This window comes from Typopeltis vanoorti, chromosome 7 (assembly GCF_054136105.1).
Source record: "Typopeltis vanoorti isolate ZY-2024b chromosome 7, IOZ_Tvanoo_1.0, whole genome shotgun sequence".
In the NCBI taxonomy this organism is placed as follows: Eukaryota; Metazoa; Arthropoda; class Arachnida; order Uropygi; family Thelyphonidae; genus Typopeltis; species Typopeltis vanoorti.
This window is the reverse complement of record NC_143555.1, coordinates 48,461,695-48,476,302: the sequence shown is the minus strand read 5'-3', so window position 1 is coordinate 48,476,302 and position 14,608 is coordinate 48,461,695. Positions and strand designations below refer to the sequence as shown.

Below are 14,608 nucleotides of genomic sequence, written 5' to 3'. Positions count from 1 at the left end.
ACAAACTGTTTGCTTACACTTGGGTCAAGGATTAAACGAGAATATAATTTCCTGTCAGGTATGATTTGTTTATTCGAGGAATAACTCTTTCGCAATACAATTTAACAAAAGAAAAACAAGGTAAAAACATTATGAAATGTTAATTTTGGCCAAGTGATGAAATTCTGATAATAAGCTTGTACTAACTCCCCTGCATATTCTTTCTTTTTCATTTTCCTACAATGTTACATTAATCTCCAGACAGCTCAGTAGAAGAATTTAGTTATATGAAAACGATCTACTTACCAAAGCTGAACTGCTACACTTGTATCATCTTTATTGAGATACTTCACTACAAAATCAACACCAATAGTAAGCTTGTAATTCTGACTAAAAACACCTGAATATCAAAGAAAAATCATTCTTGTAGTACACAAATAATTACAACTAGTATATGAAAAACATGAAACCTATTAAAATTATGTTTCTGCACAACACAGTTCATATTAAAAATACAATTTTAGGTGAATTAAGTTAATACTCTGACTACAGGTAAAATGTTTATTAAAAATTTAATAAAATTCTTTATGAAAAATATTAAAGGAACATAATGATCCACAGAAAAGTCATTTATGAATTAATGATTTACAACTTGAAATCAAAATTATACTTATATTTTACATGACATAATATTTATCTACTCAACAGCAATTCAATAATGGGTTACACTACAAACCATTCATTTCTACCGACTTCACCTAATGGGCTAGCAGCTGGTAGCTCAACATAACAGTAACGAATAGCTTGTAATATGTACTAGAATGTCAAGCAGTTAGATGTTTTATCAGTTACTGCATATCTTATTTCATAATATTAAAATGCTACCATGCCAAACCATTGCTGCACGATGTTCTTTCAATGAAAAACAGTGAGGTTTCTAAAGAAAAATAAAAAGAAGTATCTTTTTTCTGAAGGAGATAAATAATATACAAAGGAATATCTTTCAAAAATGTTTAAATAAACTACTTATGTTTATATGATTAGAGACTTGCTTAATGATGGTTTGCCTAAAATAATTTACAGATATTCCATATTAGGGAATAATGTTCAACACATGACATTTACTCAAAGTGACAATTTTTTATTATTATTTGACACCTCCAGAGAGTTGTTGTATCGACTTTCTACTCATATGTCTATTCTTCTATCTTTCAGTCAAATCCCCATTAAACTCTCAATCAGGTATCACGTGGTACCTCTGAGGGACAATGGAATTTCCTTGAGATCGAGGCAACATCAGAGTATCAGAGTGCGAGTGTCTGAGATCTACCTCACGTAAAACGCCAAGAAAATTTATATTTCGCTGTGCCACTTAACGCTATTAGATTAACAATATTATCAATCAAGAGGTGATCTCAGGACAGTACTTAAATGATACCTAGCAACTTTGTAGACGTGGCCAAACTTTACTTTTCTCTAGTCTCCCGCAAAGGTTCGTATTATTTTTATAAGAGGTGCATCAGATTCCAGAAATCACAGATAGTCTTAGTTGGATACAAAAGCAAGGTTTATTATATATCAAAAATATGTACATTCAATACTATTAGCTTAATTCCCATCTTAAGGGAGTTAATGACAGCCAGGATAGTTAAAATATTACAATACTACAAATATACTTATAACTGATTATGCTGCAATTCTCTAAAGTAAGAATCTTAGTTATATTCTTAAATACCTTAATCATGCATGATTATCACAATCTTTCTATTTCTCAGTAGTTCTGTCAAACCACACAAGATAGCATTTATATCTTTTACAATCCCTTTATAAATTAGCAATTCCTCACTCTAGACATATTCGTAACTTCTTATAACATATTAAGGAACTTTATCACAGTGGTAGACAGTAAGACTTAAGGCAACCCTCTCTAAACAATAGCAACACAGTCTTAATATAATTAATGTTCCCTTTTCTGCTTTATCAATGTGGCACAAATCTCTCATTCACATTCAGTGAAATACAAATAAAGTCTACTTATCTGCCCTTTGGTTCTGTATCACTTCAATGGTCTGCCAAAATCTGCCTCTCCTTAATGTCCACATGTTTCAATCTGGCTTTCTATGGACTGCCAGGCTTATTTCTTCTGCAGAGATACGACCGCCAAGTTCCGCTGCTGCCTTTATCGGAATCCTCCGGTATGGAGGCACTGCCACCCTTCACCACCGCGAGACGAACACTAGGAGATCCAGGAACAAAAAGCCTTTTTTCAGGGGTGCATGACCCTTATATTTCCCTCTTTTTTCTTGGCGTTTCTAGCATTTTGCGATGTCCAGCCTTCTCCGCTATCGCACATGCGCTGACGTCACGCTGTTTGCTTGGGGTGAGCCGCTCCCTCACATCACTGCTCTGTGACCTTTGGACTTACCCCCCCCCCCCCATGTTGAATTTGTGCTAACATTCTATATCTATTAATACATATTACTTTATAAAATTCTGTGGAAGGTTTATACTTTCATTATTGATTTTAACTCATTTGTGAATGGTACTAATTTTTTTTACACACTTATTTAATTTTTCATAGCAAAGTTTGCTTGATATATTTACATAGCAATAATTTTATACTCAGAGGCAATCACCTGTATTTATATTCCTTTTTTGTTTGGAAACGTATGTTAGATTGTGATAAGATAGAAGTTCCTAAAATTCAACTCTATCACAATCCAACAGAGTCCATAGACTCATCGAGGGAGGTCACCTGCTCTATAACTCTCTCTCCACCACTCAATCTATCAACTACAACCAACTGCAACTACACCAATGCCATCTACCACGACCACCACCACTAGTTTTTTCCACAGACAATCGCAAACATCCATGCCCATGGTGGGATTCGAAATCACAGCCTTTTGGCTGGAGAGCAGATATGCTAACCACTCGGCCAGCAATTTATAAGCACATTATTAATATATGCAAAATAAGACAGCATATCTAATCAAATGGAAATGGAATTAAGAAATAAGATTACTTACTATCCAAAATCATTAGTCATTTGATTCATTTAAAAATTTTTAAAATTGAATCTTGATTTCTGTCATCATTTAATATCCCAAATGTAAAACAATGCAATGAAACATACAATCTGATTGGCTGAGGCAAATAATCACAAGAGACTCTTACAGTGTTATGTAAAATTCTGCTGTTTATCCTAGTAGGTATCTCTGCATGTTAATATGTTCTACAATAACCAAATAGTCCTGTTAGCAATATGTCCTCTAAACTTCAACTCTTTATCTATGACCCCCAAATACCTGGTTGCATCAATTTACTGTAGTAGCATTCCTCAATGTGGTACACAGCTTGTAATATTTTTTATCCTGAAATGCATTATTTCCATTTTTCTACATTAAAGGTTAACTATTACCTTACCCAACTTTGAATTGCCAGCAAATAGTTGAATATCTTCCTTCAAATTATTTCCTGTAGTCCAAGCATATTGCTAACAGGACTATAACCAAATAGTCCTGTTAGCAATATGTCCTCTAAACTTCAACTCTTTATCTATGACCCCCAAATACCTGGTTGCATCAATTTACTGTAGTAGCATTCCTCAGTGTGGTACACAGCTTGTAATATTTTTTATCCTGAAATGCATTATTTCCATTTTTCTACATTAAAGGTTAACTATTACCTTACCCAACTTTGAATCGCCAGCAAATAGTTGAATATCTTCCTTCAAATTATTTCCTGTAGTCCAAGCACAGAGCCTTGCATCACACCACCTGCTTTCTCCTGGATTCTGCTCCTCCACATAATACTTTTTCGGTATCAATCCAACAGCCACCCTTTTATCAATATCATCAGTTTCATATCTATCCCTATTTATTGCAGTTTGCGTAACAGAGTTCCATGTGGTATCCTGTCAAACACCTTTGCAAAATCCAGCAATATTACATGTAGCCATTCTCTTTATCCAACTCAGTTGTCACTATTATTAATAAATCACTAAGGCATGAACAATCCGTCACAAAGCCATGCTGTCCCTAAGAGGATCATATTCTTATCCACCCATTCCTGAATTCTCTTTTCTGACCCAACTTTTCCAGTACTTTTATCACCACTCCAGAGATACTGATTGGTCTATAATTTGCTACCACAAACTTAAATCCTCCTTTATACAAAGGAATTATTTTCTCCTCCTTTCACTCCCTTGGTACTCTGCCAGAGCTGAGATAAATTAAATAGCCTAGTCAAAGGCATCAGCAGTTCCCTTGCATATTCTTGTAAAACAGGTGCTAACATCCCATCTAGTCACACAGCTGTTATTTATATATAGATTCTGCAATATTCTAAACCTCCAATTCAGAGTATCCAAAATACCTCTTCATATCAGTCTGTGACACCACTATCACAGCAACATCTTCATTGGGATGATATACCCTTGCAAAATGGTCAATCAATTGTTCAAATATTTCATTTGCTTCTGTCACTCCTCTACTATCAGAATTTATTAAAGTTCTCTCTTTCTCTCTCCATAGTCATTCCCCTCCTCCTTGCCACATAACAAAAGAACTCTCTGGGATTTCCTTTGGTCTGCTTGGCCAATTTTTTTTTATCATAATTTGATTTTGCCTTCATTACCATGTATGTGAGTAAGAAAGGCAAAAACCCTTTCTTGCCTGACCCATGTACTGTTCATAACATTCTTATTTTGCAGTTCATGCTTAATGATAATACTCATCCATTAAATACCCATCTGATTTATTCTACTGACCTTTGGTATGCAGTCTGATATTGCTTCCTCCAGATACCCCTCGACTATTCCACATGCACTATGCGCATCCTCCATTTGCAGATCATTCTGCCATGGTACTGCTTCTCAAGCATAATCACTTGCCTTATAGTTCCACAAATACCTCCTACTGAAAATTCCACATTTCACTTACTCCTAAGTCAGGACTGCATGATCACTCTCCCCAATCAGAAACAGTGTAGCCACCCTTAGTTATGGACAGAATTTCTGATCCTCTAATCAGATCCAACACTCTCTCATACCCCCAGTCACCTCCATTACATGCTGCTTCAAAGTCATTAATTCTCAGTAAGTGTATAAATTCCATTTCCTTCCTGCCAAGTGAACTTTTCTCCTTCCAGCATGTCTCTGAAGTTGAAGTTCCTCATAATAATTACTTGATTTGCACTCATTGTACTAATCTGCTACTGCGTGTCTTCCATATCAACCCCCCCCTCCCCCTAGCCTATAGCTGCAACCAATTTTATGTTTTGTCCTGGTGGCCTCAATCTCACATCAGAGTGTCTCAAAGAACTGCCACCTGGACAACTGATAATTATAATAATCATCATTTTGGTTATTAGTTTACTGCAAACGTTTGGATCATGCAAATGAAAACAGTAATCTAATAATGAGACATGAAATATAAAAACCCAGGGTCATTCCAGTTGGCACCTTGTAAGTGGAGGTGTATATCATTGATGCCTTGGATGCTGATGAAACAGGTGTGGAAGTGTTTTTATTGGAAGAAATTTCAGTTTTTACAAATGCATTATCATCAGGTCTCATCTATGGCAGCCACTATCTCCACTGAAGGGTACAGTATTATCCTTGAGTGGAAGAAATACTGGCTGCCGAGTTCAATAACAGTGTGATGAGCATGTCCAGCAAGGCACACTGCATGTGAGAAGAAAGGGGAACAGAAGGGAGAGAAATTGGAGGCCACTCTGGAGATGAAACATGGCAACAGTCACTTCACACATCCAAAAAAGCAGGGCAGTAGATTTCACCAATGGTATTTCTCATCTATGTCCTGAACAGAAACCAGCAGGTATTTAGAATTATCATTAGTTTGCTCTTTTCTCCAAAATTTCTCAAAAGCATTTCTATATGTCTAGCATTCATTTCTTACTCTATTGTTTAGATCTCCAACAAGGACCAATTTTTCCTTTTTTCTTTGAATCAACAGCCTTCTCTAACATTTCAAAAAATTCTACCACTTCTTCAGTTGAACTTTGTGTGACCACAGGCAAAATAAGTCTCATTTTCTAATTCTCTATTTTGACGTTTCTTCACATCTTTCAACTCGATACTGCTGCCATTCAGGAATATTATCCCTGAGTTTAGTGTTGAATACTATAAGCTACTCCTTCCTTTTTGTGATCTTCACTGCCTGAATTCAATATCTTATATTTGTTGCTTAAAAGACTGGCCTGTTTTAGTCTTCTTCGTTTTGAAAACATGTATTATGCTGATCTGGTATTTATCCAGTTCTTCTGCTAGTGTGATTTCTTTCCTGTTGATGCTGAGTTAGGATTGTTCCACTACCTAACTTTCACTGTTTACCCTGATTTCCTGATGAAAACACTGAGGATAGTGTTTAACCAGGCAGTGTTCCAGTTAGCATGACATTTCTTCACATTGTGCTATTGTGTTTGTTATGGTTGAAGTCAACATAGAATAGTTTGGTTAGGTAAGTCCCAAATTGCCAACCATTTCCTTGTTGATTCAATATCAAAGGGGATACTTAATGACAGAGTGCACATCAAGAGGATGAGCTTTGGACATTGGATCAGAAACCCTGTTCAATCCTCCCTATTCCTTAAAGGTTATGAGAAGTTTCCTCCAAGTTATCTAGCTCTGACCTTAAGCAACCACAAAAAGATTACTATTAAGAATGCTCCTCCAGGGAGACTGAGAAAGGGCTTTTTTAATCATTCATACCTAAATGCCCTGTCAGCCAGTCACCCATTTACAAGAATCTGATTTAAGGTGACCAGTAGTGTATCCAAGGGATCAGTCCTTGGACCATTGTTGTTGAATCTATACATTGAAGATATTGGGAATTGATCTGACAAGAAATGTTGAAATGTTTGCAAAGAAGGCATGGCAATCAGGGATAATGATAATGGCAGTTAATTCAATGTTAGTAAGTGTAAAGTTATGCGCTGTTATATCTTATTGTTTATCTTTTTTACCTTATTATTTCTTTCGTTATTTCCTACTCTTATTCTTATATATCCTTCCCTCTTAGTATAACCTTTACTTATTCCGTTCTCTACTTAATTATTTCCCCTTTTTGAGTATGCAGTCGTTTGGCCTCTCTATAGTTTAACCATGTGCAGGTTACTTAGTGCTTAGGGTCTTGTCCTTGTGTGGGACATAACCATTAACACATCTTCTGAGACAGTCCACCTGTTAAGCATTGACAAATTTATATTATAACTGCGCCAGCCAATACCGAGGATAGATGTGACTCTTACCCAGGATGGCTTACTCAGAAAGATACACAATAATTAAACTATAATATAATCTAATCTCTGTTCACTAAATTCTTACTTGCAGTCGTGGCCCGCTTTGTTTAATCACACATGTGGGTTTCTCCCGCTAAGTTCATCAATATTTTTATGAGTGGGTATTTGAATTCATATACTAAAACAGATCAGGCAGATACTAAAAACATGTTTATTAAATAGAGAAATCATACAAGAAAGCATTACTACTAATTAATCTGAATTATTCTCAAGTAAGATCCTTGATACAATACTATTACACAAAACATATAAACAAATTTGCTTAGACCACTTCTATAAGCAACTTAACATTATCTCTTTACATTCACGTGGTCATTAGTTAAATCATTTTACACATTACTACTATAAGCAACTTAACATTATCTCTTTACATTCACGTGGTCATTAGTTAAATCATTTTACACATTACTACTAATTCACACAGAATAAACATGGCCTTGCTAGGCAAACAATTCTCAAACAAATGGGCCTGTGCCAAGTTGTAGACAGTTCTTAAAGTTCCACAATATTCTTAGGAAAACACACCCTCTCTTAAATGGAAAATATAACATAAAAGTCTACTTTACCGTCCCTTAATTGATACTCTGTCTTTCTTCTTGCCTTGTCTGGTCATCAAGGATTCTTCAATTTTACTTTTCGTCTGATCACCTTCAATAACTATACGGCCAGATTCTCGGCGGGAAGGGCGATATGGCTCAGGAGCATAGCCAGAACGGATGGCATCTACTTGGTTCTTCCATCGCATGACATCGCTCAGCTATCCTAGTCTTAGGAAATAGCTAGACTCTCTTCAACGCTGCGACAGATGAACCAATGCCTTCCACGGCCAGCCAGGAACTTCTCCGTCGGTAGGACTAGACCTAAGTCCAATGGTCAGGAAACAGGACCCCCCTAAAAAAAGCCTCAAGTGGGGTTTGCTTGACCTTTTTGTTCTCTTTCTCTTCTCGGCTATCGCGATGCCACCAACACGATCACATGGGTTTACGTCACGGTGTCCAGCTACCTCTATCACATCGAATGTGCGCTTGTGTTTTTCTTGGAAGGCGCTCTAGTTTCTCTTTCCTATAACCACCTTCCCCCCTTTTTGGTATATGTAACACAGGACGGTTAAAGGTGACCCTTGGACTCTGGCTTACAGGCTTTGCTACTTTATAATACATGATGTGGGGTTCTTAAATACATTTAACAGCTTTAATTAATTTCTTTATCTTATCCACATGTATTACAGGTTAGGTCTTACGATTTTTCTTTAATTTGTTATACATTTTCTCGTACCTTATCTAGAGTTATATACATAAATTTACCTTTCTAGTCTATAGCCAACATGCCACATTCTCTGCCTGTGTTTAACTAAAGTTGTGTCCTGAACAATTCATGTTAAAACCTTTCCTAGTTTATTCAGGACACAACAGCACATTGGTGTAATGAGATATCCAACAGCATATTATATTGGTGGGATTATGCTACAAGAAACTGGTAAGATAATGCATTTGTAAAAACACTGAAATTTCTTCCAATAAAAACACTTCTGCACTTATTTCATCAGCATCCAAGACATCAATACAAACATCAATGATATATATCTCCACTTACAAGGTGCTAACTGGAATGACCCTGGGTTATTATACCTCATGTCCATTGTTAGATCCACCATAACTCTAGGGATCTTAGAGTTATGGTGGTTTTGAATTTGAAGTTCAAAGGTCACACTGCAAATACAACTCCAAGGAATAAGTGCAATGTTAAAGAACATATTGATACATAAGAATAAGGAAATCATTTTACCTCTTTACAAAGCCTTCATGAGCACCTAGACTACTAGTCACCAATTTAGTCTCTTCGGTTCTGCGGTTAGCCTAGTGGCTATGCGCTTCGCAACCATATGCCTGGGGAAGGAGTGTCCTAGGTTCGATTCCCGTCGGTGACGTGAGGAGCTGAAGGATCTTCCTCAGCCATAACCAAGTTAGCCAGTCTTGGGCGTGGACAGCAGGGTTTTTTCCCCAGTTTATTCTGGGGTTTTTCATCCCACAAAGCAGGCAAACTGGCCTTGAGAACTCAACACTACAGGCCATAGGATACACCGGGGCATAAGGCTGACCACCTTATCCTGTAGACGGAGTGAGGTCCGATGATCAATGGACCCTTGACACCGCAAGGTAAAAGAGGGTATAAGGAAGATGATGAATGATGAGGTTCTGAGAGAATAAAGAAACTGGAAAAACTGCAAGAGTTACAAAGATGACATTGGAATTCTGGAATGTAGATTATGAGGACAGATTCTGAAATATAGACTGCAGACTGTAGAGAAAAGAACAGAAGTTTATAAACTTCTGAATGAGTGTTATAGGATATCGGTTGATGAAATTATTCATTATATGGAGGGAGAGGACCAGGGGTCATTCATGAAAGTTAAGTTTATGTGCAGTTAAGAAAGGGGTAGAACTAGATTTTTCTCTTAGAGCAATAAGTGGAACAGTTTACCTGTCGAAGCGGTGAGTGCATCTAATGTGAATGTTGACAGTTGGAGTGGGTGATGTATGGCTTTCCTTGAGTTGGAAAATTTTTTTTCACTTGGTTAGACTAATAAATTTAGTTTAATCCTTTATCCAAGTGTAAGCAAACAAAGTTTGCACCTGAAGATGGACTCATGTATTCCTTTTATGATCCAATCTTGTGATACACAGCATACTAAATTGTGTTGTTCATAATTTTTAAATTTCCTTTGCATTCAGTGTCCATGTTTCACAGCCATATGTCAGTATAGGAAGAATACATTTGTTAAAAACTTTTCTATAATAAAATACTTTCAAACACTTGGGATGTGATTTATCATACGAAGAAGAAAAAGACAGTTTAAGTCACCCCTAGTACAAAAACACACTAGAATCAGACTATATAATAATGTCTTGTCAAAACCAACTTTACTGTATGGAAATGAAACATGGACCACAAAAAGGAAAGATGAAAAACAAATTTAAACAACAGAAATGAAATTTCTCAGAAAAACAACTGGATATATACCAAGTGGGACCATAAAATAAATGAAGAAAATTTTACAATCTCTGAATATAAAACCATTTAATTATTACATAAGACAGTATAAACAAAAATGGATAGAATAGTTAAGTCGACTGGACAACAGCAGACTACCGAAAATACACAGATATAAAATAAGTGGAAAAAAGAAGAATTGGAAGACCAAGAAAGAGATGGCATGAAACCGGAACAGGCCACCTGGCCTAAAATCCATGTTAGGAAGAAGAAATGTTTCTATCACATTCCCTCTTTTTCTTCTATCAATCAACTTATGCAATCCACACACCCTCAATCTATCCTCATAGGGAACATTCCACAGGCGACTCACCATCTTGGTCACTTGCCTCTGAATCCACTCCACTGCTTCCTCATTCCCTTAAGAAACACAGTAGACTAGACTTGAGCACAGTAATCCATGTTGTGGCCTTATAAAGAGGAATCAACTTCCTTATCTCTACTTGTTAATGTGTTCTTCAATAGCCAAGTAATCTTATGGGCTACCTTAGCAATATCTCCTTTAAATTTTAACTCTCTGTCTATCACCACCCCTAAATCTCCAGCTTCATTTATTTCCTGGAGTACAGTGCCATCAATATGATATACAGCTTGTATCCTAGTACCAAAACACATAACTATACATTTTTCCACATTAAACTGACACTATCTTTTACTCATAGTAACAGCCTATTTAAATCATCCTGCAAGCTCTCCACATCACCTTGATTAACTATTACTTTACCTAATTTTGCATCTAAGAAAACAACTGAATATTTCCTTTCAGGTTATTTTCTATATCATTTATGTAAAAATTAAACAGCAGTGGTCCCAGCATTGAACTTTGCAGCACACCACTAGTCATCTGTTTTTTGCCTCGATTCGTCCCTATACATACCATTTTTTGATAACTGTCCAATTGTATTTATATTGAGATTCTGCAACATCCTAAGCACCCCCCCCCCCCCAATTTATCCACCTTTGTTCCACATTAATGTCTATCACACATGCATTAGGATGATATATCCTTGCAAAGCGGTCACTCAGTAACTCAACTATTGTATATCCTTCTGCCTCCTCATGCCCATCATCACTCATTAAGGTTAATCTTCCATAGTCATTCTTCCTCTTACTTGCCACATAATGAAAAAGTTTTTTAGGATTTCCTTTGGGCCTGCTTGGCTAGTTCTTCTCATAATCTGATTTTGCCTTCCTTGCCATGCTGCTCACCTTTCTTGCCTGAGCCTTGTATCGTTCATGAGTTTGCCGGTCACCTTTCTCTTTATATACCATCCACAGCATTTTCTTCTGCAGCTCATTATTAATAATATCCATCTAACTCCTACCTGATTAACCCTCCTTACCTTAGGTAAGGAATTTAATAATGATTCCGCTAGATGACCCTTAACTATATCCCATGCACTACTAACATTCTTACCTTGCAGATTTAAGCTTCTTCTTAAGCTTGTCAAAATCACCTGTCTTGTAGTTCCACATATATTCCTTCTTGACAGAACATTCCTCATGTTTTACAATCTCGCAAGTCAAGACAGCAGGTCACTTTCACCAATCTGAGGCAATGTGACTACCTTGGTTAAGGATAGCTCTTCTGATTCTATGAGCAGGTCCAATACTCTCTCATTCCTAGTCCCCTTCATCACATGCCGCTTAAGGTAATTATCTCTGAGTATGTGCATAAATTCTATTTCTTACCTGCCATGTGATCTTTCTTCCTTCCAGTCTATATCTCCATAGTTGAAGTCCCCCATAATAATCATTCCTGTACTCATTGTACTAATTTGGCAATGCATATCTTTCAGATCATCTGTAGAACTCCTGGCTATAGTAACAACCAACTGTATATTTTGTCTTATTGGCCTTAATCTCACACAAGACTGCTTCAAATGAACAGCCACCCTCCTGACTATCTCCTATTCTTTTGGGCTGCAATTCATCTGCTATCATCAGCACTACTGCTCTCTCTCATCTTACCTTCTCTATCTTCCTTAAAATACTAAATCCTTCACATTCTATCCATGTAACCACATTATTCACTAATGCCTATAACTTCTGGTGAGGTTGCACTAACACATGCCAAAAACTCCTCCCTCTTTTTCCTGATACTTCTGGCATTAGCTTATAAAAACTGCAACATCCCTTTAGACCCCCCCACCCACCCACCTTTACTTTGTGAACTGCCTACAATATTCACTATTTTTGCTTGAGAAACTAGTTTCTGCAATTGGTCATTTTCATACTCACTCACCTCATGGATGTCTTCACACAAATTCACTTACTTCCACCCTAATAGTTTAAAATTTTCCGGAATTTGCAATATAGCATGCTTAGTGAACAAAGCTCTCTAGACACCTAACACCAAAACCATTTAGATGCAGTCCATCAGCATTGTACAAATCCTTCTTTCCATCAAACACAGACCACAGACAGCTCCTACATCATTTGTTCTGCATAAAGTATAGTCACTGGCTACTATGAGCAGATGCTAACATTAATCCTATCTTTAACCAAACCAGGCTGTCTTCTATAGAGAATTCTAGTGATATCAACTTGTGAATGTGATTCTTTCCAAGTCTCTCCAATACCTTGATGATGACACCTTGCTATTCCTCCAGTCATAAAAGATCATGCATGTGCTGAGATTCAAATTAAATATACAGAACTTGAGAACTAACTCTCCTGTACATTCCTTCAGCACCTATGCCAATATCCCATCCAGTCCCATTTTTGTATTTTAACTCAAGCTCTTGCAATAGCTTCAATATGGTACTGATGTTCAGTCTATCATAATGTGGAGTAGTTCGAACTTCAGTGAAGTCCAGGTGATATTGCAGCAATCAAATCTACCTAGATACCTTCATGAAGCCTTCTGACCAATAAGCATAAAACTATCAGAATGGTGGAAACTATAGATGTGAAATAATGTAAGTAACGGCTGAGATGTGGTTTTCCCCTCCTCTCTAAAAAAAAATGTCAAATAACCAACCTAGTTGGCCAAGGGAATAGTGTCTCCACTCTAAAACCAACAGATCATGGGTTCAAATTCCATTACAGGCACTGCTGACATTTGAGAATACCTGAGTGGAAAACTACCTAAAGACTACCACCTGCTTACCGGAGGTCTGAAATTGCTTGGAAAAGTTACATTTGGTCTCAACAGTGAGTTTTAGTAGTAATAAAACTTAGGTGACAGACAAATTTTAACTCCTGGTGCATATCACATCATTGCTTATTTGGATTCCAGAGCACCCAGTTCCCCCCCCCCCCCCAAGCATAATATGAATGATGTTTTCAGTTATATTCTAGATGATGGAAAGACTAACATTTCTTTAAGATAGTTTTAAACTGGTTCTTCCACAAACTGAATATTGTATCAAATGACATGATAATGCTTTAGGAAGGAAGGTTCCAGGTCAGATAGTAAACAATCTTACTGCCAGTATTCTGCCAGATTACCTCCAGGTATGCCTGGAGATAATCCAAGAAGTTGTATGTGAGTGACAGGGCAGAGGCCATAATTTGCAGAATGTAGGAGTAGGTCAAGTTCTCTATGCATATGGCTTAATAAAGACTCCATTACTGTATATTCCACGTTCACACCAATTTCAAATCAACTTACACAATTATTACAAGTCAAGCAAAAGAAAAAAATTCCATGTGGATAAAAGGCAAACTTCCTAAACCATCCCGATTCACTTCATAAATAAGCAATTTTGCATATTTATTCCAATCAAGCAATATTCGTGTCTGACTCCAATCCACAAAACTACACCCACTCTTCCTAACCAATTTGAATTTCAGTTTTCTTTAATCATCCCAGTTTTCCCAATTACACACTCTGCACATTCCTGTGCTGAAATAAGCATGTCAGACAGCATCCAACTTAGAACCTCCTCTTTGTTGATCTTCTCTGGCTAAAAATCTCTGCTCCATTATACTATTAATATTATTATTATTATTATTATCCAGGGAGTCCAAAGACTCATCCAGGGAGGGCACCTACTTTACAACTCTCCATCTCCACCAACCGCAACTACCTTCATCTACACCAACGTCATCTACCGCCAATCATCACCACTAGTATTTTCACAGACAATCACAAACCTCCATGCCCACAGCGGGATTCGAACCCGCAGCCTTTTGATTGGATACACTATCCACTTGGCCAACCAGGCCAGCAAATATTAAATACATTTGATCTCAATAACTTCACAAAATTCTAAATTTTCTGACTTTCTTTCTTTAAATGCTAATTTTC

At 36.9% G+C, this 14,608-nt stretch overlaps 1 protein-coding gene across 4 annotated transcripts in view; it reads right to left on the bottom strand.

Annotated features, from left to right (window-relative positions):
- LOC150104656 (ras-related protein Rab-32B-like) overlaps nucleotides 1-14,608 on the bottom strand; it is a 178,561-nt gene that overhangs the window by 113,764 nt on the left and 50,189 nt on the right. For all 4 annotated transcript variants that reach the window (XM_090395850.1, XM_090395853.1, XM_090395852.1 and 1 more), the window contains exon 4: nucleotides 286-379. In XM_090395850.1, the coding sequence (XP_090251976.1) occupies nucleotides 286-379 (94 nt within the window). The remainder of the gene's footprint in view (nucleotides 1-285; nucleotides 380-14,608) is intronic.